The 27,732-nt window shown below is 47.9% G+C and overlaps 1 protein-coding gene and 1 long non-coding RNA gene across 5 annotated transcripts; one reads left to right on the plus strand and one right to left on the minus strand.

The window, feature by feature from the left end:
* LOC109578105 (uncharacterized) lies at positions 1–15,201 on the plus strand. Of its 3 annotated transcripts, none has more exons than XR_011564123.1 (3): positions 1–213; positions 1,271–1,416; positions 14,140–15,201. It is a non-coding gene; the product is annotated as an uncharacterized lncRNA (long non-coding RNA). The 3 variants fall into 3 exon arrangements; XR_011564122.1 differs by lacking the exon at positions 14,140–15,201 and adding an exon at positions 9,783–9,922; XR_011564124.1 differs by lacking the exon at positions 14,140–15,201 and adding an exon at positions 1,846–2,791.
* On the minus strand, positions 2,625–26,072 carry ARPC1A (actin related protein 2/3 complex subunit 1A). Of its 2 annotated transcripts, XM_019987094.2 has the most exons (11): positions 25,936–26,065; positions 24,983–25,055; positions 20,324–20,415; positions 18,016–18,120; positions 12,326–12,548; positions 9,922–10,029; positions 8,132–8,344; positions 5,711–5,786; positions 5,305–5,498; positions 4,391–4,481; positions 2,625–3,019 (listed from the first exon to the last, which is right to left on the minus strand). In XM_019987094.2, the coding sequence occupies exons 3-11, from the start codon at positions 20,385–20,387 to the stop codon at positions 2,981–2,983; spliced, it is 1,113 nt and encodes a 370-aa protein (XP_019842653.1). In that variant the 5' UTR covers positions 20,388–20,415; positions 24,983–25,055; positions 25,936–26,065; the 3' UTR covers positions 2,625–2,980. The 2 variants fall into 2 exon arrangements, with proteins under 2 accessions (XP_019842653.1, XP_019842652.1); XM_019987093.2 differs by lacking the exon at positions 24,983–25,055 and having other exon boundaries at positions 25,936–26,072.
* Between the last annotated feature and the right edge of the window lie 1,660 nt (positions 26,073–27,732).

A 27,732-nucleotide genomic window follows, 5' to 3' on the forward strand; every position in this document is an offset into this window, starting at 1 on the left:
TCTGGGCTTCCGGACTCAGGAGGTGGTGGGCCGGCCCGGGCAGCAGGAGGCCAGGGAGGGAGTCTTTCCAGCAGCGCCCACCCTGGTCTCCTTCAGTCTCAGCCCGTGCCCACCCCCAGATGGGGACACTGGGTCTCTCCCTGAGATCAAAGGATGCCACCCAGTACCCTGTGGGGAGGAAGAAAGAGGAGAGACCCTAAGCCTCCTTCCAAGGTAAGCCTGGGATGGCCGAGGTATGCCGCATGGAGGCCAGGTACACACGCCGAGTGCGCCTCAACCTGGGCCTACTCACGGCCCAAGCCACGCTGAACCCATGTGGTGTCATCTGGGGGCTCTGAACAGGTTTGATACCACCCCTTTATGTCTCAGCGCAGAAAGAATTCCACAAAGTGATAGATAATAAGTGATTTATTAGGGGGCTTGTGAGGCTTACAGGCAGGTGGGCGAAGGGCTGCTGCAGCCCGAGAACTTGGTGGGCTACAGGTTTATAATCAAAGGAAAAGTGGGGAGGGGGAGAACACCTGTTTCTTGAGTAGACGTCATGCTTCCATCATCAGCTCCCCCTCCAGGCTGGGCAGGGGAATTGCTTGTCCTGACACGGCCACCAATGACTGTTTTTCATGAGAGCAGAGAGCATGTCCGAGGGATTATTACCTTTCTGAGCTCACTGGGCAGGATGTGGGGCTCGTGCCACCATTGTCTCATTGTTTTGGGGGCATATCTCGTGCGTCTGTCGCATGGTTTTGTTGCCAAGCAAGCCTGCTTGGTTCTGTGGTTAAGCAAACCTGCTCGTTAGCTTACAGCAGCTAGCTGTATTTTTTTCCTACTTACAGTCCCATATTTTTTTCTACTTAGTCTCCTCATGGGATTGGAGAAGGCAGTGGCACCCCACTCCAGTACTCTTGCCTGGAAAATCCCATGGACGGAGGAGCCTGGTAGGCTGCAGTCCATGGGGTAGCTTAACTGTTTAAATAATCACCTACTGTGTCTCTTTATTCTGTCCCTATCAATCAACATGGCTCAATGAGAAACCTAGGTCTACCAGGAGACCCCACAGGTATTGCCAGGGGTGGGGCGTGGGGGGTGGAGATCCCTTCCTGGTTTCAGTGACAGCACCCATATCCCAAATGTGGTGCTGGGTGGCCAGGCAGCTCCCCTCCCTGCCCCGGCCCAGCAGGGAGCATGCTTGGCGGTTCCCCCCTGGGCTCTGGAGATACCAGCCCTTACTTGCTCTCTGGACTTGAGTTTTTTCATCTCTATAATGTGGCAGTCCCAGTTTCAAGCCCGCTGTGAGGAGTGCATGCCTGTCGACCGTTCCCCTTGGTGTTGGCACGGGGACCTTGGTGTGAGGCACACCTTGCCGTGTTGGACCGAGCAAGAACCAGCAGTGTTGGCTCCTCGTCAACCCCCACTCAGGTGAGTGACTCTACCTTAGTGGCTTTCAAACTGTACTGTGGTCACGATCCCCATGGGTACACGCTGTGGCCTTTTCCACACTCCCCCATGTGTCTGAAACAGAAGTGACTCCACGTGGTGCAGAATGCTTTCTCCTACAACCTCTGAATGGGCTCTGACCCTATTTGAAAAACTGCTCCCAATCCTATTTCTTCCCTTTCTTTTTATGCTGTGCCACCCGGCTTGCTGGATCTTAGCTCCCCGACCAGGGACTGAACCCATGCCCCCGGCAATGGAAGTGCGAGTCTTAACCACCAGACTCCTAGGGAACTCCTTCCTACCCTTTCCTGAATGGACCTTGTGGACTCCTTCTCTGTTACTGCTGGAACTCACACAGCTGGGGAGGCAGGGGGGCGGTCCTTGAGACCACGCAGGTGCCTTCTCTTTCAGCGCTGGAGGTCAGAGGCCCACAGCCCGCCTCAGTACCTGAATGGGTGCTGGAGGTTTCTGGAGGCCCCAGGGGAGAACCAGGCTCCTCCTCCAGCTCTCAGCGTCTGCACCATTTGCGGACGCTACAGCAGACGGACAGAGGCAGGTGCCAGGGGCCGGGATTCCCTCCAGGAGGGAAGTGGTGCTTCCCGTGGGTCAGCAGCAGGGCAAAATATGCTCTTTTCAGAACATCACGATGTCCTTTGAGAACGCAGTTACCCACGGTAATAGTACTAGAGTCACGTGGGAACCAATGCTCATTTCTGGGCACGCGGCCAGGCCACGCTCAAGGCCATGCTGTATTCATTTTCCCCGCCAGTCACTTTTTCTTTGTTGCGCCTCTCAGGAGTCTTAGCCTTGAAATGTCAAACTTGGCTTCTCCTTATGATGAAGATAACTGAGTTTGGGTATAATCATCTCTAAACCAAAATGACAACATGTGCTTTTTCTCTCCCACTGCACACCTTGCCCCCCACCACACCCACAGGGAAGAGGCGGCTCGGCAGAGGTCTGTCTGTCGTCTCTAAACAAGCTGGGAACAGGGTGCCTCCTCTGCCCAAGTCCTGCCGGGTTAAAGACTGCACTAGAGAAATGGTTCTTTTGGTTGAAGGGTATACCAGATGGCTCGATTCAGGAAACTAAGTCTAAGATTCTGCCCCCCAAATTCACTAGTCTGACAAAGAATTCACCCACATTTCCCTATTAAAAATGCAAACAGTATAGAGAAAACAAAACCCAAAACATATTCAGTGTTTTTATTTTTTTTTAGCAGACAATTTACATACCTCCCCACCCCTTCCTTTAAGTTAGTGTTGACAACGTTCCATAATAAACTACTTAAAGAGAAGCTTTGGTCAAGAATGGAATGAAATTGCAAAACAAAACAAAAACAACCCCCCAAACAAAACCCAAATCACGGCTGCTTTAAAAAAACCAACATTTTCACCAATTATATTCAAACAAAACACACAACGAGGTTTGCGCCACGTGCATCTTCAGTGTTTCCTGGCGGCGGGCTCCCCTCCCGGTGCGAATGGCAGCGCTGCCCCAGCGCAGCCGGTCCGTCCTCATGCTGGGTCTGGAGGCTCGCTCAGCTTCACATTATCCGAAGACCCTGGATGGAAGACTCTAAGGTCTGGGGAGCAGCGGGGAGAACACGGATCATCACTAGGGACTGGCCAGCCCAGCGTTTCACCCATTACCCCACCTGCATCGGAGACCCGGACTCGCCAGGACAGGGCGCCCCCTGCTGGTCCTTCCAGGCTGTGCGCTGCCTTGTCCCCAGGCCGGGAGCTACACCCCGGGAGGGAAGGCTCCTATGTGCTTATATCATCTGTGTCGCTGGCCCCGCACTCTAGTGCCCTGATGGCAGGCACTCCCACGTCTGTAACCCCCACGCAGCCAGTCGGGTCCACAACACCGAGCGTGGGCTCACAGGGGGACGGATCACAGAGGAGGACGTGCTCACGAGCGCACAAAAGGAGAGGCAGGTTGGCCGCAGGGATCAAAGGAGGACGGCGCTACCCACCCAGGTGGAGCTAATTACACAGGTGCGGACGCCCCAAAGCGGCGAAGTAACAAGGGGGAGAGACTTGTAGGGGCAGAAACATCAATCGTCGTGGAAGCCCTATAGGCAGAGGCAGAGTTCTGTGAACATTCCACTTCTGGAGGTTTGGTCCGCCTCTCCTCCCCCGCCACCCGCCCGACCCCGAAGCTGGAGGCTGCAGAAGCCTCCGGGGTTTGTCCCTCACTCACAACACCCCTCCATCCGGCCCCCTAAGTCTCGCTGGTCCAGAACCTCCTGGCCACCCCCACCATAGCTGGAGGCACGTCCTGGTCACTTGTTCACTAGGCCCGGAGCCCAGGCCGCCCACACATCATGGCGGGCGCCTCTCCAAGTGGGCTCCAGAGTTGCCCCCACTGCCCACAGACATGCCAGGCTCCTCCAGGGGTCTCTGCCCAGCCCACGGTGACCACCACAGCCCAGACCACTTGCTACCTGAAACTCACCCCGCCTGAAGAGGCCGCTCAGGCAGTCTGTGCAGCACCCCCCAACCCCACACTCCCCAACGGGAAAACAGGTGCTGACTCCTCCTCACCCAGCTCCCCGACCCTGTCCTCTCTCTCCCGCCAGACGAGCCCTTCCAGGGCCTTTCATGGCCAATCCTCAGGGCCAGCCCCCGGGCCCGGCACCCGAAGGCCGGCAGCCAGTGCTGGTCAGAGGAGTTGGTGTGGCTCATAAAAACATAGCTACAGAGTTCGACCGGGCTGGACCCAACCCCGGGCCTGCCGCGAAAGCAGCGCTCGGCTCCCCGTCGGGGACTGTGCGGACACCTCAGTGAGACAGAGCGGCTCTCTCCTGCTAATAGCCCCTGGGGGCAGCCCAGCGCACCACACTCCTGCCCAGCGTTACAGGTGACGGTTGGGTTAAGGGCACGGGGAACAGTCTTCTCACAAGAAGAATTTAAGCACCAAAGAGATGTGTTCTGAGAGGTACAGACAATACCTTGAAATCCCAAATGGTCATGGCTCCGTCAATGCCGGTAGTGCAAAATTTGCGACAATCTTGCTTGTCCACCTCGTAAATAGACACTTGACTGAAAGGAAGCACAAGCAAGAGACAGTGAGGGGCGTGGCGGAAGCGAACGCAGCCTTCCTAGATGCGCAGCGGCGTTTCCAGGAAACCAAGTGTCCACCAGTTCCTTTAAGGTGTCTGTGGATAGTAGTCTGGGGCACCCTGACTCAGAAAATGCTCAGATGAATTTTATTACCAGGTATCCAGAAAAGAGACTGCCAAAAGGGAAAAGTTAAGGATGGGCATTAACCTCAGGGATGTAAAGAGAAGCAGGGCGATCCGGGCCACACAGCGCGGCCCTGGGGGAGCAGGGGGCGGGCACAGCCACAGTCAGGACAGGCTTTCTGAACAAACTAGAGGCCTCGTGAAGCATGGCTGAAACCCACCTGGCTCCTCGTGTGCACCGTGATGCTGCTGAGAAATCTAACTGAATGATCTTACTTGTACATATTACTTGAAATCTAGGACTGAAGTGACAACTACGGTCACTTTTCAGACAGGGTCTGACTGACCTTCCTGCCGGATGCTCCCTACGAGAGGAACACGCCGTTCAGGACGGTCTCCTTTTGTTCTCAGTCACGTTTCTGAGACAGCGAGACTCAGAAGAGGCTGCCTGAAGGCAGGGCCCGTGCTCTGCGTGTGGAGGACAGGCTGACTACGGGGTGCGGGTGGAGCTGGCTCTCTGTGACAAGCTGGAAACAAGGGCCCGCAGTCGGGAAGCTACAGCCTCCTGTCACCCCGTTCCTGAAGGGTCGCCCGGGCCCGGAGGGCACAGACAGACCATCACGGGACTGGCAGGAAGCAGAGGGGAGCGGCGCCCCCTGGCGGCCGGGCGGGGCACCTACGTAATGCTGTTCTGGTGCAGCGTCTCCAGGGCCGTGTTGCGGTCCTCGGTCGTGGCCCGCTTGTCCATGTTGCGGAAGCGCTCCATGGCCGACATGTTGCGCTGGATGCTCTGTTTGGGTATGTCCAGCTTGGAGACGAAGGTCAAGCAGCCGCGGTCGTCGTAGTTAAAAAGCATGGGGCAGCAATCATGGCCCTGAAATGGGGGAGCTGTCAGGCCGGGTTGCGGGGGTGCCCACCAGCTCCCCCAGCGGACGGTCCCACCACAGAGGCCTCTGGATCCGTTCCTTCTACGAGGCTGCTGTTCCCTGTGCCTCAGCCTCAGGGCACACAGCCTCAGTGCACGGCCTGTTCTGGTCTCAAGAATGAAACGCAGGGCACGTGCGGGAAGATAAGATAAATACTTACAGCAGCCACGACGCTGTTCTCTGAGACGAATGACACACTCAGGAGGGGCAGGAACTCTGTCTTCAGAGTTGAGACCCTGAACACGAGAACCCGGTTAACACGCACTGGAAGGGGCCATGCAGCCTTGTCAGACACGGGGGGTGACAGAGGACATGTTCTCAAGGGGCGTCACAGCGTGAAGGACAGACACTTCGCGAGAGGAGCCCTGTGAGGACTTCCTTGGTGGTCCAGTGGCTAAGACTGTGCTCCTAATGAAGGGGGTCCCAGATGAGGTCCCCTGCAGGGAAGTAGATCCCACACGCTGCAATGAAAGATCCCACATGCGGCAGCTGAGCCCCTGCGCAGCCAAATAATTAAAGTGAATAAATCTTTTTTTTTTTTTTTAAGAGAAGCCCTGTGACCTCCAGCAATCTCCAGCATGGGCCAGCCCCGAGGTGACCTGCAGCAGCAGGGGCCTCTGCCCCTCTGGCTGTGCCCCCTCTCCTGGTTCTGTTGCCCTGGCCTTGGCCCCCTGCCCCGTTACCCACATGCCCTCCTCCTGCCCACCTGAAGTCCACCCTGATTTCTGAAACTCGGCCTGGGTCTCATCACCCCCACAAGCAGCTTTCCTGCACCACTGCAGCCTGCAGGGCTTCCCCTCTCTCTGGCCTCCTAGAGCTGACTGTCACTGTCACGACCGAAGGCCCTTCTCTGACACCATCCTCGTCTGGGCTCACAGGGGCTCCTAGTGGGCCGGGACCACAGATACTCATGGAAGTCTAGTCTGTGCCCGTCAGGCACTGGGCCTGCAGCTATGGCCACTGACGAACAAAACACAGTGTTAGCCAGCCAGGACCTCACACATGAATGGGCCATGTGTGTGGGTACATGTATGCTTCATGGTCATCTGCCAAGAAATGATAGATGCAGCAGCAAATGTGCTGATTGATGAAGGAGGATCATATGCCGCAGAAATGCGTCCATGGTTGTGCTCAGTCATGTCTGAGTCTTTGTGACCCTATGGACTGAAGCCCGCCAGGCTCCCTGGCCATGGGATTTTCCAGGCAAGAACACTGGAGTGGGTTTCCACTTCCTTCTCCAGGGGCTCTTCCCTACCCAGGGATCAAACCTTCATCTCCTGCACTGGCAGGCAGATTCTTCACCACTGAGCCACCAGGGAAGGCTCACACGGCTCCATGTGAAAGTCACCCCTGCAACCTCCAACTGCCTCCTCCGCCAGCATGACTGGCATTGGATTAAAGTCCTAACACCTCATCCGAGGCTTTCCTGTGGCTTACCTAGCTCTTACTACATGAAATACTTATGTCTGAGATGGAGAAGGGTGGAGGATGTAATCTGACTTGCAGCACCGGAAAAGGCAAATAATACATCAGTAGGACGGTAGACAGGGGCTTGTGAGCATTTGCTCAGAGCTCATTATGCGTTATAGTAAACTACAGAAAGCAAGCAGCCATGACATCAGAACATGACTGAAGGACAAGGAGCAAATTACTGTACAGGATGCACAGCATAATCCCACTGGCGTTGAAAATGAAAAGATGTGTGTGTCTATATATGTGCAGAAAAATCATCTTGAAGATGATGTAATTTAGGATTGGGGGGAATGTTTAAAAAAATTTAAAAACAAAACAAAAACCAACCAGTTCAATCCAAGTAGTAAAAAAGACATTCTCTTTGAAATGTCATTTTGTTCCCGCCATGGGGCAGGGGGAATCAGATGTGAGGGCTTCCGGGAACAGGGTGCCAGGTCAGGAGACCCTTACAGGTGGGCTCCCTCTAGCTGCCAGTGGAAGGATGCGCCAGGAAAGAACGGAGATTCATAAGCGGCAAGGACTGCGGTCGCCCCCTCTGCCCTCCAGGCATGAGCAGCAGATGCGAGCTCTGAGCTCTGAAGGACGCCCTCCGCCCTCCTCAGGGCTGAGCTGGGGCCTCCTCACCCCGAGTCCCTGCAACCCTGGCCCCTCCAGCGTGCACCCCGGGTGGGCTGGCTGCCAGGGATCGGCCATCACCAAGGCCCCGGGTGAATGGAGCTCTGCTCACCGACCACAGAGAGGAAGAACACATCCCCCACTTCATCTAAAGCTGTGGGATGACGCTCACGTGCTGTGAGGGATTCTCAGGGATGGATTAACTGCCACCTGAAGGAACTCTGGGACCAGGAGCAAACCAGGAGGCTCCTTCGGAGGATTCATGATGGGTATTTCCATTAACAAGTGTTTCTGGAAGGGAAACCTGAATCTTCAAAATCTCCCCAGATGGACCATCTAAACGTGTGAAGGTGACTTTAAAGGCTGCTGTGCAGCCAGGTTGGGACTTTTACGCTCGTGTCCTGTACTTCCACCAGGACTGGGAGGCCTCAGGCCAGCTGCGGAGAGACCCCACGCTGCTCCTCTGTAAGCCCAGACAAAGGCTAATACTCACTGCACGCTTTTGGAGGCGTCGGCAACGGACACGGTGCTGTCATGGCTGACCCAGGCCAGGCGGCTGCCACTGGCCGAGAAGCTGACCCCGTGCACCCAGCCGCCGGTGCCGCTGCCCCCGAACTCGGACATCAGCTGACCGAAAGGCATCTTGCTGCCCCAGGGCGTGCTGGCTGGCTTCTCATCCACTTCTTTAATGTAGGCAGAAAACACTCTGTGGTTTAAGGGCAGAGAGAGAAGGAAAAAGGAATGAAAACATCCATATGTACTACTAGAAACAGGCCATGGGCAGCTGCTGGCAGGCGCCCCAAGACGCAAAGGTACCAACTCAGCAAAACCAAAACCTGACGACAGGCAAGTTCCCACATGCACCTCTCAAGAAGGAGAAGGTTCGGCGGGCTGCCTCCGCGTCAGTTCAATTGTGGCCTACGGCCCATGAGGCATCGCTCTTCGGGCACAGCATCTGCAGGTGATAGACACAGAAGCCCTTCCCCTTCCCTCCTGGAGGGCATCTGGAGGAGGACCATGCTGTCCTGCCTGCCCCTCCCCAGCCCACGGCGGTCTCTGCTAAACGAGGCTACCCGCCATTATTCTCAACAACAGTGGTCCAGGAAGCCCACAGGGACAAACAGCAGGAGAGGGGAAACGATTTGCCGCCCTGCAGGAAACCACCGGTACTAACTCATTTGAAGAATGAAAGGGACATCCCAAGAGAAAGCCAAGGGCACCAGGGAGGCTGAGGGGGCAGGCTCTCCCTAGTGTCAATGTCCAGCCTGGGTAGCAGGGCTCGCCTGGGATGAAGACGGGTCCTTTACAGCCTCAGGTCATCGGTCTCCTTCTCTAATTCCAAGACTTAATTCTGTGGGAAGCTGTTCTGACCCAGACGGAAGCAGAAGGGCTGGAGAACAGCTGGGAGTCGGTCCTTCTAGTCCCTTGGCCCTCCAGTGCTATTTCTTTGTACGGCTTCGCTTTGAAAACTTCTGAACCCTAACTGCTACACTGCTGCTCAAGTAGAAGGGTCAGCATTTTCCCCAAAGCACCTGATGCTACCGTCCTCTCATCCCACAGCCGAATTCTTACACACATCCTTAAAAAAACAAACCAAAAGAACTTGGGTATTCTTGAATATAAATCATTAGACAGGTTTTCTGGAATGTCTTCACACAGCTTACTAAAGAAAGCTTGCACCCCCATCTCCCAACCCACGAACCAGCGAATAATGAAGCAACATATATTTGCTTTTCTTTTGGCTAAAGGCTGGGGGGGGCGGGGCGGGGAGGGAGCCTTCTTGATAAAGAACAGCTTTAAAAAGCAATTACATCGTATGATCCTTAAAGCGCTCAGCAAAGTGGCCCTGTTTCTTCCAGGCCCATGCTCATGACAAATAAAGAGCTTCAGCTGAGAAGGAACCCAGCAGCGCCCTGTTCAGCTCTGTTTTGCTAATCTCAGCCTCACTCTGGAACGCGCCGAGTCCCCTGCCAGGGTTGTGAGATGAGAAATGACCTGTGGGGGTGGGGGACCCTGCACCTGCGCCCCCCTCCCCCCGCCAGAGGACACTTCCTGGTTTGGCCCCTGCAGCCCCTCCACCTGCCCCTCCTCGCCCTCTTCTTTCTGCCTCCTGATTTCCGCACATGCTGGCGTTCCTTTTCTAGATCACAAGCTCCTTTCATCTCTTGAGTCCCTCGTGGGGCCCGGCACAGTCCCTTATAAAAGAAAGGAACCGCACAAACACTTGCTGAAGGACGGAGAACGAGGAGCTGAAGGCTGCTGCCAACCCTCGCCTGCTCCCACCTGCATTTGAAGTCGCAGGATCCCGCGGCCAGCAAGACGTTGTTGGGATGCCAATCCAAGCTGAGGACCGTGGAGCGGATGGGCTTTTTAATGTGCTTGCTCACCCACCTACAAAAGGAGAAAACCCATTTCAGTTTACCCACGCATCAAGCAACCGTCCCCAGGTGACCCACAGATGTGCGCCAGGTGAAACCAGCCCCACGGGGCTCCTGCTGGAGAGGAGGTGCGTCTATAAAGGAAAAGACAAGGGGGACCCGCAGAGGCCCTTCTGCTCCTTTTCACCCTTTGACATTTTCACCAGAACAGCCGGTTCTGAACTTTCCTGGCTACCAGGGGATCCTCGTTAGGGAGTGTATTTGTAGATTAATTCTGGTACCACCGCCCCCCACCATGGACTTTCAGATTCCTAACCTTAGGAATAAAAATGGAGGTTTGACATCACTTAAATTTTTATTACAAATAACTCAGTGATTTGTTCCTTCGTTTTGGGTTAAGTTTGGGTTGGTTGTAAAATAGTTTAATTCCCTTTCTAAGTCTCTATGAAGCTGCAAATTTATTTTTTCACAGAAAAGTCAAGAAATGAGAACCTCTTGCTGAATATGAGCCTCTGGCTAATTCTCTGTGCATGTGTGCTAAGTTGCTTCAGTCGTGTCTGACTCTTGTGACCCCATGGATTGTAGCCCACCAGGCTCCTCTGTCCATGGGATTCTCTTGGCAAGAATACATAGGAGTGGGTTGCCATGCCCTTCTCCAGGGGCTGCTCCCGATCCAGGGATTGAACCTGGGTCTCCTGAGACTCCTGCACTGCAGGCGAATTCTTTACCACTGAGCCACCTGGGAAGCCTATGGACTTCCCTGGTATTCCAGTGATCGAGACTCCTCCTGCCAATTTGGGGGCATGAGTTCAACCCCTGGTCAGGGAACTAAGATTCCACATGCCAAAAAAGATTCCAAACAACAACAACAACAACAACAACCCCAAAATAGTTTATTTATATCTAAGATCAGTCATCATTCTGGCCTAATTCAATTTCTGTCCTTAAACTGCTGCTTAAAAACCAATCCCGTTCTATTACTCAGGAGCTGGGAGACTCACTCTTGAGCTGAATGCTAGGTCACTTTTCTAGAGAATCTTTCTCATAGGGGCCTTTCTGGAAAACAGACAGCAGTCTGATGTGTTTTGTGCCAGTTATTTGACATTAAAGGCCTTTAGAGGTTTTTTAAGAGTCCTTGCATCCCACCAATGAAGTACCGTGCCATAGCTGAGACATCCCACTGAACACACGTCTTGTTCAAGGGACAGTACTGTGTCCCACAGTTAAGCCCAATTTACCTGTACTGAAACTATTTTTCAATGAATAAAAATGCCAAATCACTGAGGTTGAAGGCTACCCAGGAAAAAAGCTGCTTCTCCTGTTACAGTGACCTTCTGAACAATTTCTTGCGGGCAGTATTTTGTTATCCTTATTTTAACAGGGGCTTGAAAGAAAGGCCACCAGTCTTTAATTCAAAATTCAGTCTTGTTGCAAATTCACAGATGATCAAAATTTCTGAGGTTTTACTAAACTACATAATGTAACATGACCATCCCTTCCTTTCCTTGCTTCAGACAGGGACACAGGAAGAATACTGTGTACTCGGCTATTTTTAGTACAAACACAAACACTGCCAGTTTCGCACTAAATGACAATTCCGTGTTGGAGGGCATTTACCACCCTTTCTGAACACGTGCCGGGTAGAGCAGAGTGGTTTCCTTATCAAAGTGAGCAGGAAGGAGTAGCTAAAATCAGTTACTTAGCCATAAAATACACCTGGGTATTTTGACGGGCTCAGCTACGAGTGGTTTACAGTATAAAGCATGTACAACAGGCTGATTTATTTCTGAGATTTTGGTCAATTTTTACTTCAGCAGTTTAGATAAGTAAAATGTTATACCAGGACACAGTTTTCGTTAGCAAACTTTAAAGACAGGAGAATACTGCTCTCTGCAGGAATTCTAGATATTTTAGTCAATAGAGATAGGGGAAAAAAAACTATTCCTTAGGGCATGGGGACTCTTTCAAGTTTAAGATTTATATACATCAGGGTAAGAAAACAGCAATGTAGACAGTGCAGAGTGAAAAGAGTCGTAGCATCTTAAAGAACAAACAAGTTAGGAGATCAGAACATGGAAACTACAGCTCGATATTAATGTGAGGAAGATGTGAGATTGGACTTGTACTCAGAAGAAGGAAAAAATGCTCAGAGAGATTGGAGAATTTCAAAGGAAAAAAACATCTCTGGATGTGGAAGAGCTCAAGTTATAGTTAAGCCTGTACCCAGCGCCTCAAGAAGTCACCGAGGACACAGCGGTCCAAACACACAACTCCACAGACAGAAATAAAAATACTCGGATGGCGCTCACCAGTCATTTTCAGACTCAAAGTAACAGACGGAGATGAGTCGTGCTCCACTGCCCACGGCAAACTTGTTCTCTAGCGGGGACCACTTGACGAAAGTGGCCGCCCGGTTAATTCTCAGGATCACCAGGGTTGGCTTCCAGACACCATCCTTCTGACTCCAGACATAGGCGTTGCGGTCGGCCCCGCAAGTGACGATGCGGTCACTCTTGGGAGCCCAGTCAATACCTGCAAGTGAGACATGGTGGGCGTCAGCTCCGCCTGGCCAGCCGCAACAGACGGGGCACTGGCAGGTGGGCCGGGCTGGAGGTGGGCCTGGGACCTTCCTCCCCAGCCCGTCCTTCCCCACCGATGGTCCTGATCACCAAGGCAAGGACGCTCCTCTGCAAAGTTCTGTAATTCAGGATCTTCTGAAGGCCAGGCAGAACAGAGCTTTATAACTGTGGAGCTTCCAAACCAAGCAGGGGCATTCTCACCACCCACTCCCATGGCTTTAGAATTCTGATCTGAAGACCGTTGTCTAATATAGCAATGTACAGGGTGAACGACCTTCAGTATAGAGAGGGTAAAATATAAATTGTGATTCTTCTGAAGGTAGCTGCTATTTAAACTAAACAAAATGCCTTTCCTATATGATACAGGTTCTGTGAGAGTCTTTGAGTATCTTTGTATCTAAACTAGGAAGAGACCTAAACAGAGTCAGTACTGCCGGTGCTCACTCAGCTGTGTCCAACTCTTTGCGACCCCATGGACTGTAGCCCGCCAGGCTCCCTTTCCATGGGATTCTCCAGGCAAAAATACTGGAGTGGGTTGTCATGCTCTCCTCCAGGGGATCTTCCTGACCCAGGGATCAAACCCCCTTCTCTTAAGTCTCCTGCATTGGCAGGCAAGTTCTTTACCACTAACGGAACTCTAGCACCACCTGGGAAGCCTCTCTGAAGGATCCCAAAGTCAAGGGCAGTTTGTTATACACCAAGAGTAAAATCTGCTATGACTCAGTCATTTTATACTTACTGATGAAGTATTTTCCATAAATATAATTTAACATTAAAGTTATAGAAATACCACTAAGAAATTTTTATTATAGGTGTTTCCTTAAAAATAATCAACATTCTTAACATTTATATAAAAAAATAGGAATCAAAGTCTCCATTAGTCATAAATCGCAGTGACTTTAGGAGTGTGAGGAGTTTATATTCATTCACCTACCGGAGCAGTCAGCTCAATTATTCATACCACTAAAGGGACAAAGATGGGGGAGTATATTCTCAGTGATGTGCATTTTTTATTTAAAACCATTCATTACAGGATAGCTTTGCAGCCTTTGTTATTAAGATTTAAATTTTTATTTTTAACTACAACAGCAAACCCACATATTATCACAAGATACACATCACAATGGGACATACAGGAAAGTAAAAAAAGCTCTACTTCCATCTCATATCTACACATGTTCCTCCCTCAAATGACACTAATATCATGGCAAGCATTTTCTTCTGCTTTCAGTAAATTAGCAGTGGTTATACATTATGTTAGAACACGGATCTCATCACAATAATTTCCCAAAACATCCTTTTGTTGTATGTTTGGTTTCCAATCACTTATTATTAATAGAATAGATAAAATCGGCATGAACATTAAGGCACATACCTTCTTGCTTTGGTTAAAATGATCTATGATACATTCCCAGAAATGTAATGCAAAAGCACATACTTGTTAAAAAGTGAGGAAGGCAGACGGTCAGTAAAAGGCAAGTTCTCATCTCTTGCTAATTTAGTGCTGCATCTTTTTTTTTTTTCTGTTTTCCTGCCATGAGAAGACTTCAAAAGAAAAGGAAAGGACTCGAGCGTCTGTCCCATCTTTTCCTTTACAAACTGCATTCCAGGATAACCAGACAGTAGGTGAAGGTAAGCGTGTCCTTTATAAATGCATTCCAATTAATAGAGAGGAAATGCTAGAGAGTCTTACCATGGTGCAGCCACTTCTAAAATAACGGGTAGGGGAAAGATCATCAACAGTTGCTAACATCACAGAGAGAAAGATGACCTGACATTACGTGCCTCCTTCATGAACCTGCCATCTCCTAACCTCAACCAGCAAGTCACGGAAACAGAGCATGAAGAAACCTGTGACGCACTGAGTGCCTGCAGTCTGCAAAACCCAGGCTCTGGCAGACACTGCAGGACCGACAACCGATCTCTCCAGTTTCCTAACAAGCAAATAGCAAAGGAAAAGAGAAGGAACCCATGAACTGGAGAGACATCAGTTAATCCCAACCATGTGTGTACCTTATGAGGATGCCAGTTAAAGCAACTGACAACTGTACTGGTTACTGTTTGAAGACTCCTTATCTTTTAGAGACAGGAACTGAAAATGTGAGATGAGGCAATGTCTGGGATGTGCTTGAAAACAGAACAGGAAGAAGGAAAGTGAGTTGAGAACAAGACTGGCTACCAATTGGTAATTGTTGACTCTGAGTGATGGGTATATAGGGGCTGGGCTCATTGCATTACTCTTTTATATGCCATCTGTTTAAAACTCCACAGTAAAATCTTTTTTTTTTTTTAAGAGATGGTGATCAAATATTTAACAACAATAAAAGTCAAAGAAAAGCACCAGACTCTGCTGTCCTTTGATGCACACCATATTCTTTTCCTCTGTACTACTGAGCAGATTTTTCTTCTAAAAAACTTCAGAGGGGCGTTTGCTTTTTCCATAGTTACTATCTCTCTGAGAAAGTATGTCTGATCTTTGGTCTCCTGCCACAGAGTTATATTTAGACTTTTCCAACAACAGTTTTTTCTTCAGATCTAAAAAAGAAAAATGTCATTTGAGCATCTGGACAGAAAACAGGCCCAAGTACAAAGGATTCCAAAGGAGAAGCAGGGGAGAGAAAGGACAAAACTATTTCACTTTCTTGGCTAGTTCTTTGGTCTTTCATCTTGGCCTTTTCTCATTTTTTCAGTATTTCCTAATGCTAAAATTCCAATTTAAAATATGAGGGTGCTTATTTTTAGGTTGCAAGGCCACCGGCAAAGGGACTTAATGGAAATAGGCCAAACCTCATAGAAATAAGGCCGTGGGAAAGAAACAGCAACCAAAATAGAAATTATGTCTTTGATGCTAGTTTGGTAATACAGCCAGTTGGCCCCTGACTGGCATCACACACAAATCACTGGTCAAAGCCAGAAGAGACAGTCATGAGTTTTTGCTGGGGACACAATCTAAGGGGTGCAGAAGGTCAAAATATGCTGTTTTTTTCTGATGCGGGAAAGATATCTTTATGCTAATCAACATCAGAGGCAAAACTCAAGGGTCCCAATTAAAAAAAACAAAACATTTACCATCAGTCCCTGTGCTGCCCACTTAAGTGCAAAAATTACTTCGAGAAGAAGGGAGACCCAAGACAGACGTGAGAAATTTGTAAGTGAAATGTTATGGAGAGTAAGTTTTGATGTGCTTGGCCAAATTGTTGAAAGCAAGAGGCTCAATCACTCAGCCAGAAAACAGGATAAAAAAGAAACTACAGTAGTTAAGGGTCAAAGAATAAAGAGTTCTTCCCGAACACAGCAATAAGTGAGTATGTTTTTTTTTTTTTTAAAAAGCTGTCAGATAGGATTTCCCAGCACAGTAATACATTCTCTTGAAATCTGGCATCAAGAAACGGTTCACCAAGTTCTGAAAACCTTTGTAAAAATGCTCCATTTTTCTCTCTCCTTTACTTGACGCTTTCTTAACAACACTGCTCTGATGTTACCTTCCCCAGCTATTCATTGAGGGTTTTTGTCAAAGATGAACGTTACTGCACACTTAGGAATCTGCCTCAGAACCACCGCTTTAAGATCCAGTCTTTTACAAATTGACAAGAAGAAAGGACACAAAAATTCAGTGGAAGAGTGGTTAGGAGTTATGAACAGTGAAGTTATGAAAAAGAAAACCCAGGTGGCTAATAAACAGTGGCTCAACCTTTCTATGCAGAGAAGGCAATGGCAACCCACTCCAGTGTTCTTGCCTGGAGAATCCCAGGGACGGCGGAGCCTGGTGGGCTGCCGTCTATGGGGTCGCACAGAGCTGGACAAGACTGAAGCGACTTAGCAGCAGCAGCAGCAACCTTTCTATGAACCAGGGAAATGCAACTCAGAGAGAGACCACCACTCACTCATGGGCCAGTCTGACTCTATCAAGCCTGGGAAGGCCAGCTCTCCTGTCAGGGTGGGTGGGATGAAGGCGAGCTGACGACGCCTGGCAAGGCTGAGATCTGCATAGCCCTGGGGTACAGCAAGTCTCCCAGAGACAAATATTCGCTCCTGGACGGAGATCTTCCTGTTGCTGCTGCTGCTGCTAAGTCGCTTCAGTCATGTCCGACTCTGTTCGACCCCATAGACAGCAGCCCACCAGGCTCTCCAATCCCTGGGATTCTCCAGGCAAGAACACTGGAGTGGGTTGCCATTTCCTTCTCCAATGCATGAAAGTGAAGTCACTCAGTTGTGTCCGACTCTTCTAGACCCCATGGACTGCAGCCCACCAGGCTCCTCCGTCCATGGGGTTTTCCAGGCAAGAGTACTGGAGTGGGGTGCCATTGCCTTCTCCGGGAGATCTTCCTAGGCACGCTCAATTTAGCACTTCAATGTCACAAGGAAAAAGTGGAAATAAATGTTTTTCAGTGCAGGAATGAATAAACAAATGAGGCATGAAATGCTAACCAGTGGGTAAAAGCAATCAGCTGGATCTACCTCCACCTACATACTTCTTCCCTGGTGGCCTAGCTGGTAAAGAATCTGCCTGCAATGCGGGAGACCTGGGTTCGATCCCTGGGTCGAGAAGATCCCCTGGAGAAGGAATGGCTTCTCACTCAGTATTCTGGCCTAGAGACTTCCATGGACTAGTCCATGGGGTCGCAAAGAGTCAGACACCACTGAGTGACTTTCACTTTCATCAACTCCATGCATGTGAGTCTGAGCAGCCTCCAGGAGAGTGAAGGACAGGGAAGCCTGGCATGCTGCAGTCCACGGGGTCTCAAAGAGCTGGACACAACTGAGTGACTGAACGATAACACATATTCATGCAAGTGAAACTATAAAAAGCAGACGGGGACAGTACCATACCAAACTTCAGACCGCCTTCTGGGGAACAGGAATGGGCACGGGGGTGAGAGGGTGCGTTACCATTGTCTAGAATAACACTCCTTATAATCCAATCTTTCATTTCCCAAATTTTCTGGCACAGGAAAAAAGATAAACAGCGGCTAATTCTGGGTGGCAGGAATATGGGTATTTGGTTACACTCCTCTTTGTCCTTTTCGGTATTTTGGAATGTCTTCCTCGCCCCAAAAACAACATACAGGAAAGTTCTGGGAGACACGGTGTTCCCTCAGGACTTTCGAACCCAGCCTGGCTGGCAGTTTCACCCAGCTGACGTGCTGTCTGGTTCTGGCTTTCATGTCTCATCTCCATCTAAGCTGTTTAGTCCCCAGAGGCTGTGTTTTCAGGAACACTAGCAGAGTTCTGTGTACCAGTGGGGCTCAGAGACACACTTCAAGACCGAGGTCAATATTAGGATATTTTCTCAAATTCTCTAAAGACAGCTCAGTAAGTGCTGCACGACTCTGAGTGGGGTGGCTGACTTCTTTACTAGGCTGTCTGTCTACAAGAGTGTGCAGTGCTGGGAAATGCCGCACTGAGCCCACTCCCTTTACCTGTGATGTGTCCATTGTGTTCCTTGAGTTCATGGGCCTTCACCCACTGGCCCCCGTTCTTCTTATAGATGTGGACCTCATGATTATTGGGGCTAAGGGCGATCTCTGGAAAAAAAGTCAAAGGTTAATATTTGAACCTGTCACCAAAAAAGGTATCTGTTACAGCGGGCTTTTTTTTTTTTTTTTTCCAGGCTGTGCCGCATGGCTCGTGGGGATCTTAGTTCCCTGACCAGGGATTGAACCCAGGTCTTGGGAGTGAAAGCATGGAGTACTAACCACTAGATGACCAGGGAATTCCCACAGTGGATATTTTACTTATCTATTTACTTATTAAAAGAAATTTTTTTTGGCTTCGCTGGGTGGCATGTCAGGCAGCATGTGGGATCTTAGTTTCCCGAAGGGACTGAATCTGCACCTCCTGAATTGGAGCATGACCACTAGACCACCAGGGAATTCCTACAGTGAGCATTTTAAAAACAGATTGAAGGAAGGAACAGGAAGGCAATTCTAGAAAATGGTTTCCAATTTTGGCTCCTAAAGAATTCCTTTATTATTTTTACCTCTACTTGGAGCCCATATTTTAAAGCGTTTTAAAGAGAAACTAAAAATTTCATTTTATTAGAAACATACACAACTATCAATTAAGGATTCTAACCAGTAACAAACAAACAACACAGCTATACTTAACTGACATGATTTTGGGCCACAGTAAAATATTTGACGTTTTAGTTTACTGTCTGATGTTACGAATGATAAATATTTAATTTCTGTAGACTTTCTGAAACACCGCAAATAGCTTGTAGGTTCTTATTATTGCTATCATGAACTGAAATAGGAACCACTCGTTTACTAAGGAAAAATACCTTTGATTCTACTGATAAAATAAATTGAAGTTTTTCTTTACAATAAAGCCAATATAAATCACAAAATACAAATCTGTTTTTAAGAGAAATCTCTTTAACCAATCTAAAATATTAAGAATATACATATATAATGGACTTTTTGAACTTATATGATATTTTTCTCCTTTCTAGTTCATCCATTTTTAAAAAATAAAAATTGATTTCTTAAAATTAAAGTCTATGACCCAAACTTTAGATCAATCATTTAACAGCTCCCTCATCTATCATATCCCCTTTTCTTCACTCCTTAGGAAAGCCACATCTGTTTAAAGATGAAACTACGGAATAAATACCTAGCTCTAAAATTCTAAGACTTTAAGTGCTTTCTGGAAACCAGTTACATATTTCTTTAAATCTCCAAGATGTGTGTAGGGATTTCAAAATCCAAATCTAAATTTAAACCTGAAAACTATGTTTCAGATTAGAATGTGGCCTAACAAAAAAATGTGACTTTTAAGATACTGAGTATATCGACTAGTTTAAATGAGAAAAATTATAACTTATGTTTCTATTAAACATAATTGGAAATATTCTAAAACCCTATTTTTAGATGGGACAGTAGAGACAGAATTATAGGAAACTAAGCTATGAAGCTTTAGGACGTGATCACAAAGTAGAAGCTCTGAATTCACCATTCTGCCATGGTTCAAATATCCATCTGCTGCTGCTGCTGCTGCTAAGTCACCTCAGTCGTGTCCAACTCTGTGCGACCCCAGAGACGGCAGCCCACCAGACTCCCCTGCCCCTGGGATTCTCCAGGCAAGAACACTGCAGTGGGTTGCCATTTCCTTCTCCAATGCATCAAAGTGAAAAGTGAAAGTGAAGTCACTCAGTCATGTCTGACTCTTAGCGACCCCATGGACTGCAGCCTACCAGGCTCCTCCGTCCATGGGATTTTCCAGGAAAGAGTACTGGAGTAGGGTGCCATCACCTTCTCTGAAATATCCACATAGAGGCCCATATCTAGGTTTTCACTTTATTCAACAACAACCTTAAGTATACTGTTTATGTGCCAAAGATTTATTCAAAAATAAGAGCAAACTGGGACTTCCCTGGTGGTCCAGTGGCTAAGACTGTGCTCTCAGTCCAGGTCCCCCTGGTTCGATGCCTGATCAAGGAACTAGATCCCACATGTGGCAACTAAAGATCCCACATGCCCAGACAAACAAATAAATTCATTAAAAAAAAAAAAAAAAGTAAACCAAGTCTGAATTGCTTTAAAAGAGATAGTGAAGCTACAGATTCAAAGTAATCCTTATCAAAATCCCAGCTGACTGACCTAGTTCTCTGAAGCTATGTCCCTGTTTACATATGACACTGAAATATGTGATTCTTAAAAATGCCAACATCTAAGAGAATCAGTGGTACTGAGATAAAGGAGCCAAGTCGATACTTGGCATACTTACGGGTACGATCCCTGTTCCAGGCATGACAGGTGATTGGCTCCAGTAAAAACTGATGCAGGGACATTATTCTTAGTGTTTTCAAAGGATAGAAGCTGCAACAAGAAATAGAAAAAAGCATTTAAAATAGTAGGCAACCCATATTTAAGTTGTCTGGGGATCCTGAAATGTTTGGGGAATAAATAAAACATTATTCTCTCATTAAAAGAGAATCAATCTCAACTTCAAATCTTAATCATTTAAATACAGTTAGCACTGTAACCACCAATGTGGAATTTATTCTGTCAAAGGTCATCAAAGGACTCTAAAACCATGAGTTAAGGACTGCTGGGGTATGAGATAGTCATAGTCTCAAAAGAACCACCCACAGATTATTTACTAACTGCAAACAAACAAACAAAAAAACATGCCTTTACCATAAAAAAAAATCTGTCACCACCTTAGCCAAGTAATCTATCTTAATATCATTAAGTAGTGGAACAATAATCTGATGGGCTTCCTGAAGGGAGGCAGTTTGAAGTGCACATCATCGCTTATAAGTAGTGACCACTTAATACTTCCAAGAGAGCAAAACGGGCCCTGTTAATAATTGTGCCATGAAAACAGGACACAGGGCTACTATGAAGAAGCTTGGTAATAAAAGAGATGGTGAACCTACCTATGAAATATTTATGCCAAACATTTATGCTAAATCCATTCAAGATCTAATTTCCAGTTTATAGGAAATAAAGGAGAGTGGCCTTAGTTACATAACATAAAGCGGAAACAGTTAAAACCAGAAATGTGTGCCATCCTATAAAAGAACTGACCGGGACCATTCAGAAAAGCTGGGAGTCGGGGTGGGGTGGCTGTCTTACAAGTCACTGAATTGTACACTTAGTTTTTCAATTCTCTGGCCTTGCTGCACTGCACGTGGGATCTTAGTTCCCCAACCAGGGACTGAACTCCTGCTGCTTCTGTTGAAAGCTCGGAGTTTTAACCACTGGAGCACCAAAGAAGTCCCTGGGGGAGGTTGTTCTAGATTAAAAGAGCTATAAAAACCAAATTTTATAAATGAAACTTGACTGTAAATCTACATTTTTTAAATAGCCATCAAAAATATATTTTGTAAAATAGGAAAAATTTGAATTTAGACTATCTATCACATAACATGGAATTATTTTCCATTTCTTAACTATGATAATGTGTGTGTTAGTCGCTCAGTCATGTCTGACTCTTTGAGACCCCATGGAAGGTAGCTCGCCAGGCTCTTCTGTCCATGGGATTCTCCAGGCAAGAATACTGGAGAGGGTGCTGCTAAGTCACTTCAGTCATGTCCGACTGTGCGACCCCATAGACAGCAGCCCACCAGGCTTCCCCGTCCCTGGGATTCTCCAGGCAAGAACACTGGAGTGGGTTCCCATTTCCTTCTCCAATGCATGAAAGTGAAAAGTGAAAGTGAAGTCGCTCAGTCATGTCCGACTCTGTGCGACCCCATGGACTGCCGCCTACCAGGCTCCTCCATCCATGGGGTTTTCCAGGCAAGAGTACTGGAGTGGGGTGCCATTGCCTTCTCCAACTGGAGAGGGTAGCCATTCTCTTTTCCAGGGGACCTTCCTGGCCCAGGGATGGAATCCGAGTCTCTTGCACTGGCAGGCAGATTCTTCACCACTGCGCTGCCTGGGAAGCCCAACTATGATAATGGTTGGCCATAGGTAGGAGAATGTTCCGACTCTTAGGAGATAGAGATGAAGCTTTAGGGATGAAGTCCCCTGTAATTTATTTTCATTCCTTCAGGACAACAAAGTAGATGTATAAAAGCTAATGTGGCAACATGTTAACAACTGGTGAAGATTAGGCAGGTGTTTGTTATTTATCCTCTAAACTTGTTATTGTAACTAAATGAAAAGCAGAGTTTGTGAAACTCATTAAATAAAAAATCCTATCAAATTCTCTATTTTTACAGGCATCCAAATCTAGAGAGACTAATGAAGCAAGCTTTACCTGAAATAGGAGAAATGTTTTCAAAGTAGCCAGGTGCCCTCCCCCCACCCTTACCACCTCTCCCCTTAAAATCATATCTAAGAGGCATTCTCACAGCACTGAAGATTCTATGCTTTAAGTACAAGTCAACTTAGGGTGGAGACAGAAATGTGAGACAGGAATTCTGATGTAAGCAGGAAATGAATGGGAAGGCCACCAGAAGGTTATGAGGTGAACAATAAGAATTCAGCAGACAAAGCAGAAATCAATCTCAGTGGAAAGCAAAGGAAATGCCTCTGCTAATTGTTGTAAAGGAATCCAAGGGTCAAAAAGAGATAAATATACCCTTAAATAAAACATCTGATATCTTGAACTGGCTGAGAAATGTGTTTTCCATTCTATTCTAAGAATGACGATATTTAGGTAATTAATCAAACAATTATTTATTTATTTATTTATGACTTCGCTGGGTCTTCACTGCTGCAGGAGGGCTTTCTCTAGCTGAGGAGAGAGGGTCATAGCAGAGCACAGGCTCCAGAGCACACAGGCTGCAGTCGTCGCGGCCAGCAGGCTCAGTAGTTGTGGTGCCTGGGCTTAGTTGCTCTGTGGACCAGGGATCAAACCCATGTCTCCTACATTGGCAGGCAGATTCTTAACCACTGGACCACAGGGGAAGCTCAAGATCATTAATTTTTTTTTTTTACTTGTACATGTTCTGCAAGTTGCAACTCACAGGTGAAGTCTCTAACTGAAAATTAATTTTTTTTAATGAATTCAAGTAAAACCGCCTAAATTTCTTCTGAAAAATAAATTTCCAGATGCTCAATGCGTAATTCTTTTTCTCTGATGCTTAGCCATTACAAAAGGCTTTACTCAGTTACTCAAAATAACATAAAGGCTTTCTCATTCGAAAACTCAGGGTTATAAGCAATGGAGCAAAGCCTTCAAAAGAGGTAAACATTTACTCAATGGCATAATTAACTTCTAAAATTGCACTTCTAATTTTGTTGTATCATTCAGGTTCCATATTTGGACCTACACTCAGGACCTGTACTTCTATAATCATGTGGCTATTTTAAGTCTGTAGACCAAAACAACATTCATGTTCGTCCAATTCATAAGACACCACCAGTGAACACAGCATGTGTTCATGAAACTCAGTGAAAGGAGAATAATGACAGCTTGGGTTTTTTTTTTTTTTTTTCACTAGGAAAAAGAAACCTTCTGTCCTAGGGTGATAATTATCATTTCTAAACTGTGATTTCTACTTAAGTGAAAACTGGAAAGCTTGTCTTATTGAGGATAGAGAGAAGAAAAAGGGACAGACAAAAAAGGTGATGATATTAACAAACTTCTACTTATGACTTTTTAATGGCCAGCATGGAGAGGGAGAAAATGACTTCTCTGTAGCACAATATGACTCCAGGGGACCCGTCCATCCCTCAGTTCCTTTCTCTACCTATCACTTGAGTCATCCTAATGTTTGGTTAGCCATGGGTGGTGGAGCGAAGGGGACCTGGGTTTGAATCCTGGCTTTGACACACACTAGCCAGGAAACCGTGGGCAGGTCACTTGCTATCTCCAAAACTCATTTTTCTTCATCTGTGAAATGGACATAGAACTGACATAGCAAGGCCAGTGGTAGGAGGATTAAATGAGAGAACACGTGAACACATGTGGTTCAAAGCCCACCCCCAAAGACATACTCAAAAAATGAGTTCCCTTTCTCCCTCTGACCCAAGGCTTTTGAACCTGCCCCAGAAATACACCCCAGGGAGTACCCTCTCAATTGGAAACACCTACACAGGCTTTACCTTCCTGGCCCTGGAGCTTTAAAGTAATTGTACAGTAGGGATGTCAGTTTCCTACTTAAGGTCAGTGTTTGAGACTGTGATTCATCCAGTTTTTAATTGCTCTCATCACCCAACCCAGCAATACCAGGTACTCTGACAAGGTCACCACACCCTCTACAGTGTTCAGAGACAGGTTCCAATTCCAGCCTCGACCAGCAGACTAAACCTCATTAGGGAGAACCTGTTTAGGATTAGTTAACTAGATGGAATTACTGATCCTCTCCCTCCTAGCAGGAGGTTTATTTTTCCAAGATGATCCCCTCCTTTAACTGTGATAAGCAGATGAATTAACCTTGGAAGGTCTCCGAATACTTTGAGGGAGAAGCAGCCACTTACATCTACCTACTCCCTCACCTGGCAAAAATATCCTCCTGAATGATACCTCTCCTTTTTTTTTTTTTTTTTTATAGATACCTGAAACACCCAGGGTCTATTGGATACTAAAAGGTTAGATTTAAAAACTGATTAAAGAAAGAGGGCAGAACTAGGATAATTTAGGTAATTTCAGCAAGGAGTTGAATTAGATAAAAGTAGGTTAGCACTGCCTTCTGATTCCAAAGCCCCAGTATGAGAACAGATGGCTTTATAATAAAAGATTCTAAACTACAATGTATTAAAGAAAGTGAAGTAGCTTAGTCGTGTCCAACTCTTTACGACCAGATGGACTATAACCTATCAGGCTCCTCTGACCATGGGATTTTTCAGGCAAGAATACTGGAGTGGGTTGCCATTTCCTTCTCCAGGGGATCTTCCCAACCCAGGGATCAAACTCAGGTCTCCTGCATTGCAGGCAGATGCTCTACCATCTGAGCCACCAGGAAAGCCCACAATGTATTAAAGGGCCTACCATATTCCCAGCAGTGGAGCAATACCAGGTTGGGGCCAGAAACATAAATCTGACACTTCTCTGGTCCACAAATCTGGGGAGAGAAGGGTAGAAGAGGAAGGGAAGACACACAGAGAATGTAAGAAGCACGAATAAAACTTAACTGAGCACATACTAAGGGACAGGGGCTATCCTAAGCAATGTACGCAAACAAGCTCACTGGAGCCTCAGAAACCCCTTAAGGATCTTATTAATGTAGATGAGAAAACGGGGATTCAGACGAGCAACCTTCCCAGGGCCATCCAAGCAGTGGTGGTGCCGGGATGGGAGGGAGGCTGGGCAGTCCGACTCGAGGATTAGAAATGAGAAAGGTGCTTAAAAAAAAAAAAAAGGTTGCACGCAGGACTCGGAGCGCCAGGGGTCGACCATGACTTAGGGGAAGGCGGCACTCAAGCGGGGAGATTCTTAAAGAACTCGGCGGAGGCTTCTTCGCGGGTTCGGAAAGGTTCCCCCTATAGCTGAAGGATACAGGGCTGCCCTAGACAGGAACAGACATTCCAGGGGCGCTTACTGCGCTCAGGGACCCTATTCTAGACGCTGAAGAAAGGAATGAACTGTGCCTCGCGACGCGCGATCGGGGGTGAGGGTGGTGATCCCATTCACTACAATTTTAGCGCCTGTGATAAATGCCCACGAAGGAAGCGCAGGAGAAGCAGTCTTTCATTCTGGCATTGGAGGAGCATCGGAACTTGAAAATCGCTGAGAAATGGATCTGGGCATGTGGGGACCCCAGGGCTCGGCAGGCCCCCAGAGAACACCGCCTCCCCGCCCCCTCCCCCGGTCCGCCCCTCCCCTCCGCCTCCGGGCCCCGCGGCCTAAGCCCCCGCCTTACTGCCCCCGCAGGTTCAGATCGGGAGCGAGGCCGGGCCAGGGGAGGCTAGCAGGGCCCGAAGCTCGCCCCTGCTGCCCCTTACCTGGGATCGGGGCCGTACGGACGGGCTCGGAGCGTTGAATTCGCGGACTCTGGTCAGTCGACGCGAACAGGCTCCGGCGGGCGCGGGCGGAGGACCGAGGCCCAGAGGGAGCGGCTGACAGTTCCCGGAAGTGGCCACGGCGCCTGCGCGGCGCGGCGGCGCGGGCTGTCGGCGCACGCGCGCCATGGGGCGCGCGCGCCGCGGGGAAGGGTCGGGCGGCTCTTCAGGAGTTTGCGTCCAGGGAGCGCTGGGAGCTGGTGGCGGGACAACGTGGACCTCTTAGTGCTTTCCTCGCAAAATGTCCTGAGACTCGCGGACCGAAGTGTGGGGCCTTGGCGTTTTCACAAGTGCTTTGGTCACGGAATGAATTCCTGAGAATTGGGACCTTTTGAACCAAACGGACCGACAAATCCCTACTTTTTTTTTCCTCCCTCTGTGAGGAGGCCTCTTCAGAGCCCGCCCTCCCTCTGTGGAGGTCTCTCCAAGGAACGTTCTCTACCCTTCTTGGGTCAGCATCGTTCCCTGCTCCCGAGGTGGCGCCACAGGACCTAGGAGTTGGGGGAGTTCAGCCGTCCCTCAAACTCAGGAAGACAGTGACTTCAACCCCTCTTTCCACCAGACTGGCTGCCCTTGAACTCAAAAATTTTGGACCAGCTCTCCTGGCCCTGGGGTGATTGACCCAGAAACTTGTCGGGTGATGTTCACCAAAGTGAACTTGTCAGATTCCCGACTTCACAGCCACATATACTGTCTTCTCTGGGGCTGTTTATTCAGTGCTAATGCCCTGGAATAATTGGTTATCTTTGGTCCCATGGCTGCAAGGTCTTTGGTCCTAGGGCGTTCTAGGGCACATTGAGAGTGGAAAGATCATTTTCAGTTAATTATTCCTTCCTGGAGACAGCATCCTGGCATGAGAAGGACCGCACGTGGAAGCGAGGATTCCTCCTATGTCTCCAAGTCAGATGAACGAATCCGAAAGTATGTAGAGTTGTTACCCAGAGTCAAAATACCAAGTGCTTAACTTAGATACCACCTCTTTACAAAGGACAGTTCCTTTTTTGAAGGGATTTATAGTCTGGGTAAATGAGAGTGACACATAGAAATCAATAATACCAAACTCTTTATGATAAATGACAAGGTAAGAAATAATTTAGCCCCAGAAGAGTAACAATGAGACATTTTAACGTTAATCACTGATTCTATCTTTTGAGTTAATATTTTGCATTTCAGCCTAAACAAAGCTTACCATTTGATGCATTTTCTTTCATATTTTGTGAGGCATTCTGGATGGTAGACTCTTAGTTCCTCAGGGGCTCTTAAGTGAAACCATCATATTTTATAACTGAGGAAACAGGGCCAGAGGTTTTTGAGACTCCAGGAAGATTTTGACGGAAGTCAGTGGCAATGCTGACATAATTCCTAGTCCAGAACATTGCCCCCTTATCCCATCATGGTCTGGTGTAAGAACATTGGAATTACAAGGAAATCAAGTTATTCTTCGTGTGTGTTTTTTAGACTACTGTGATGACCCTAATCTAGTATCCAATATGAGGACTGTGCCCTTTAAAAAATCAATTCCAGGGAAGTTGGTACTTAGAAATGGGAAACAGGAGGAATGAAGCGGTTCGACACTGCTGTGGATGATTTTATTTGCATTATTGATTCATTTGGAATTGATTTTATCAAGAGTGTGCCTCTCCTATCTCATTGTGCTTTCTTCTTTATGTCTGGATGTAGGATCTCTTTTTTGGTAGGTTCCAGTCTTCTTTATCGATGGCTGTTTAGCAATTAGTTGTA

This window comes from Bos indicus, chromosome 25, assembly GCF_029378745.1.
Source record: "Bos indicus isolate NIAB-ARS_2022 breed Sahiwal x Tharparkar chromosome 25, NIAB-ARS_B.indTharparkar_mat_pri_1.0, whole genome shotgun sequence".
In the NCBI taxonomy this organism is placed as follows: domain Eukaryota; kingdom Metazoa; phylum Chordata; class Mammalia; order Artiodactyla; family Bovidae; genus Bos; species Bos indicus.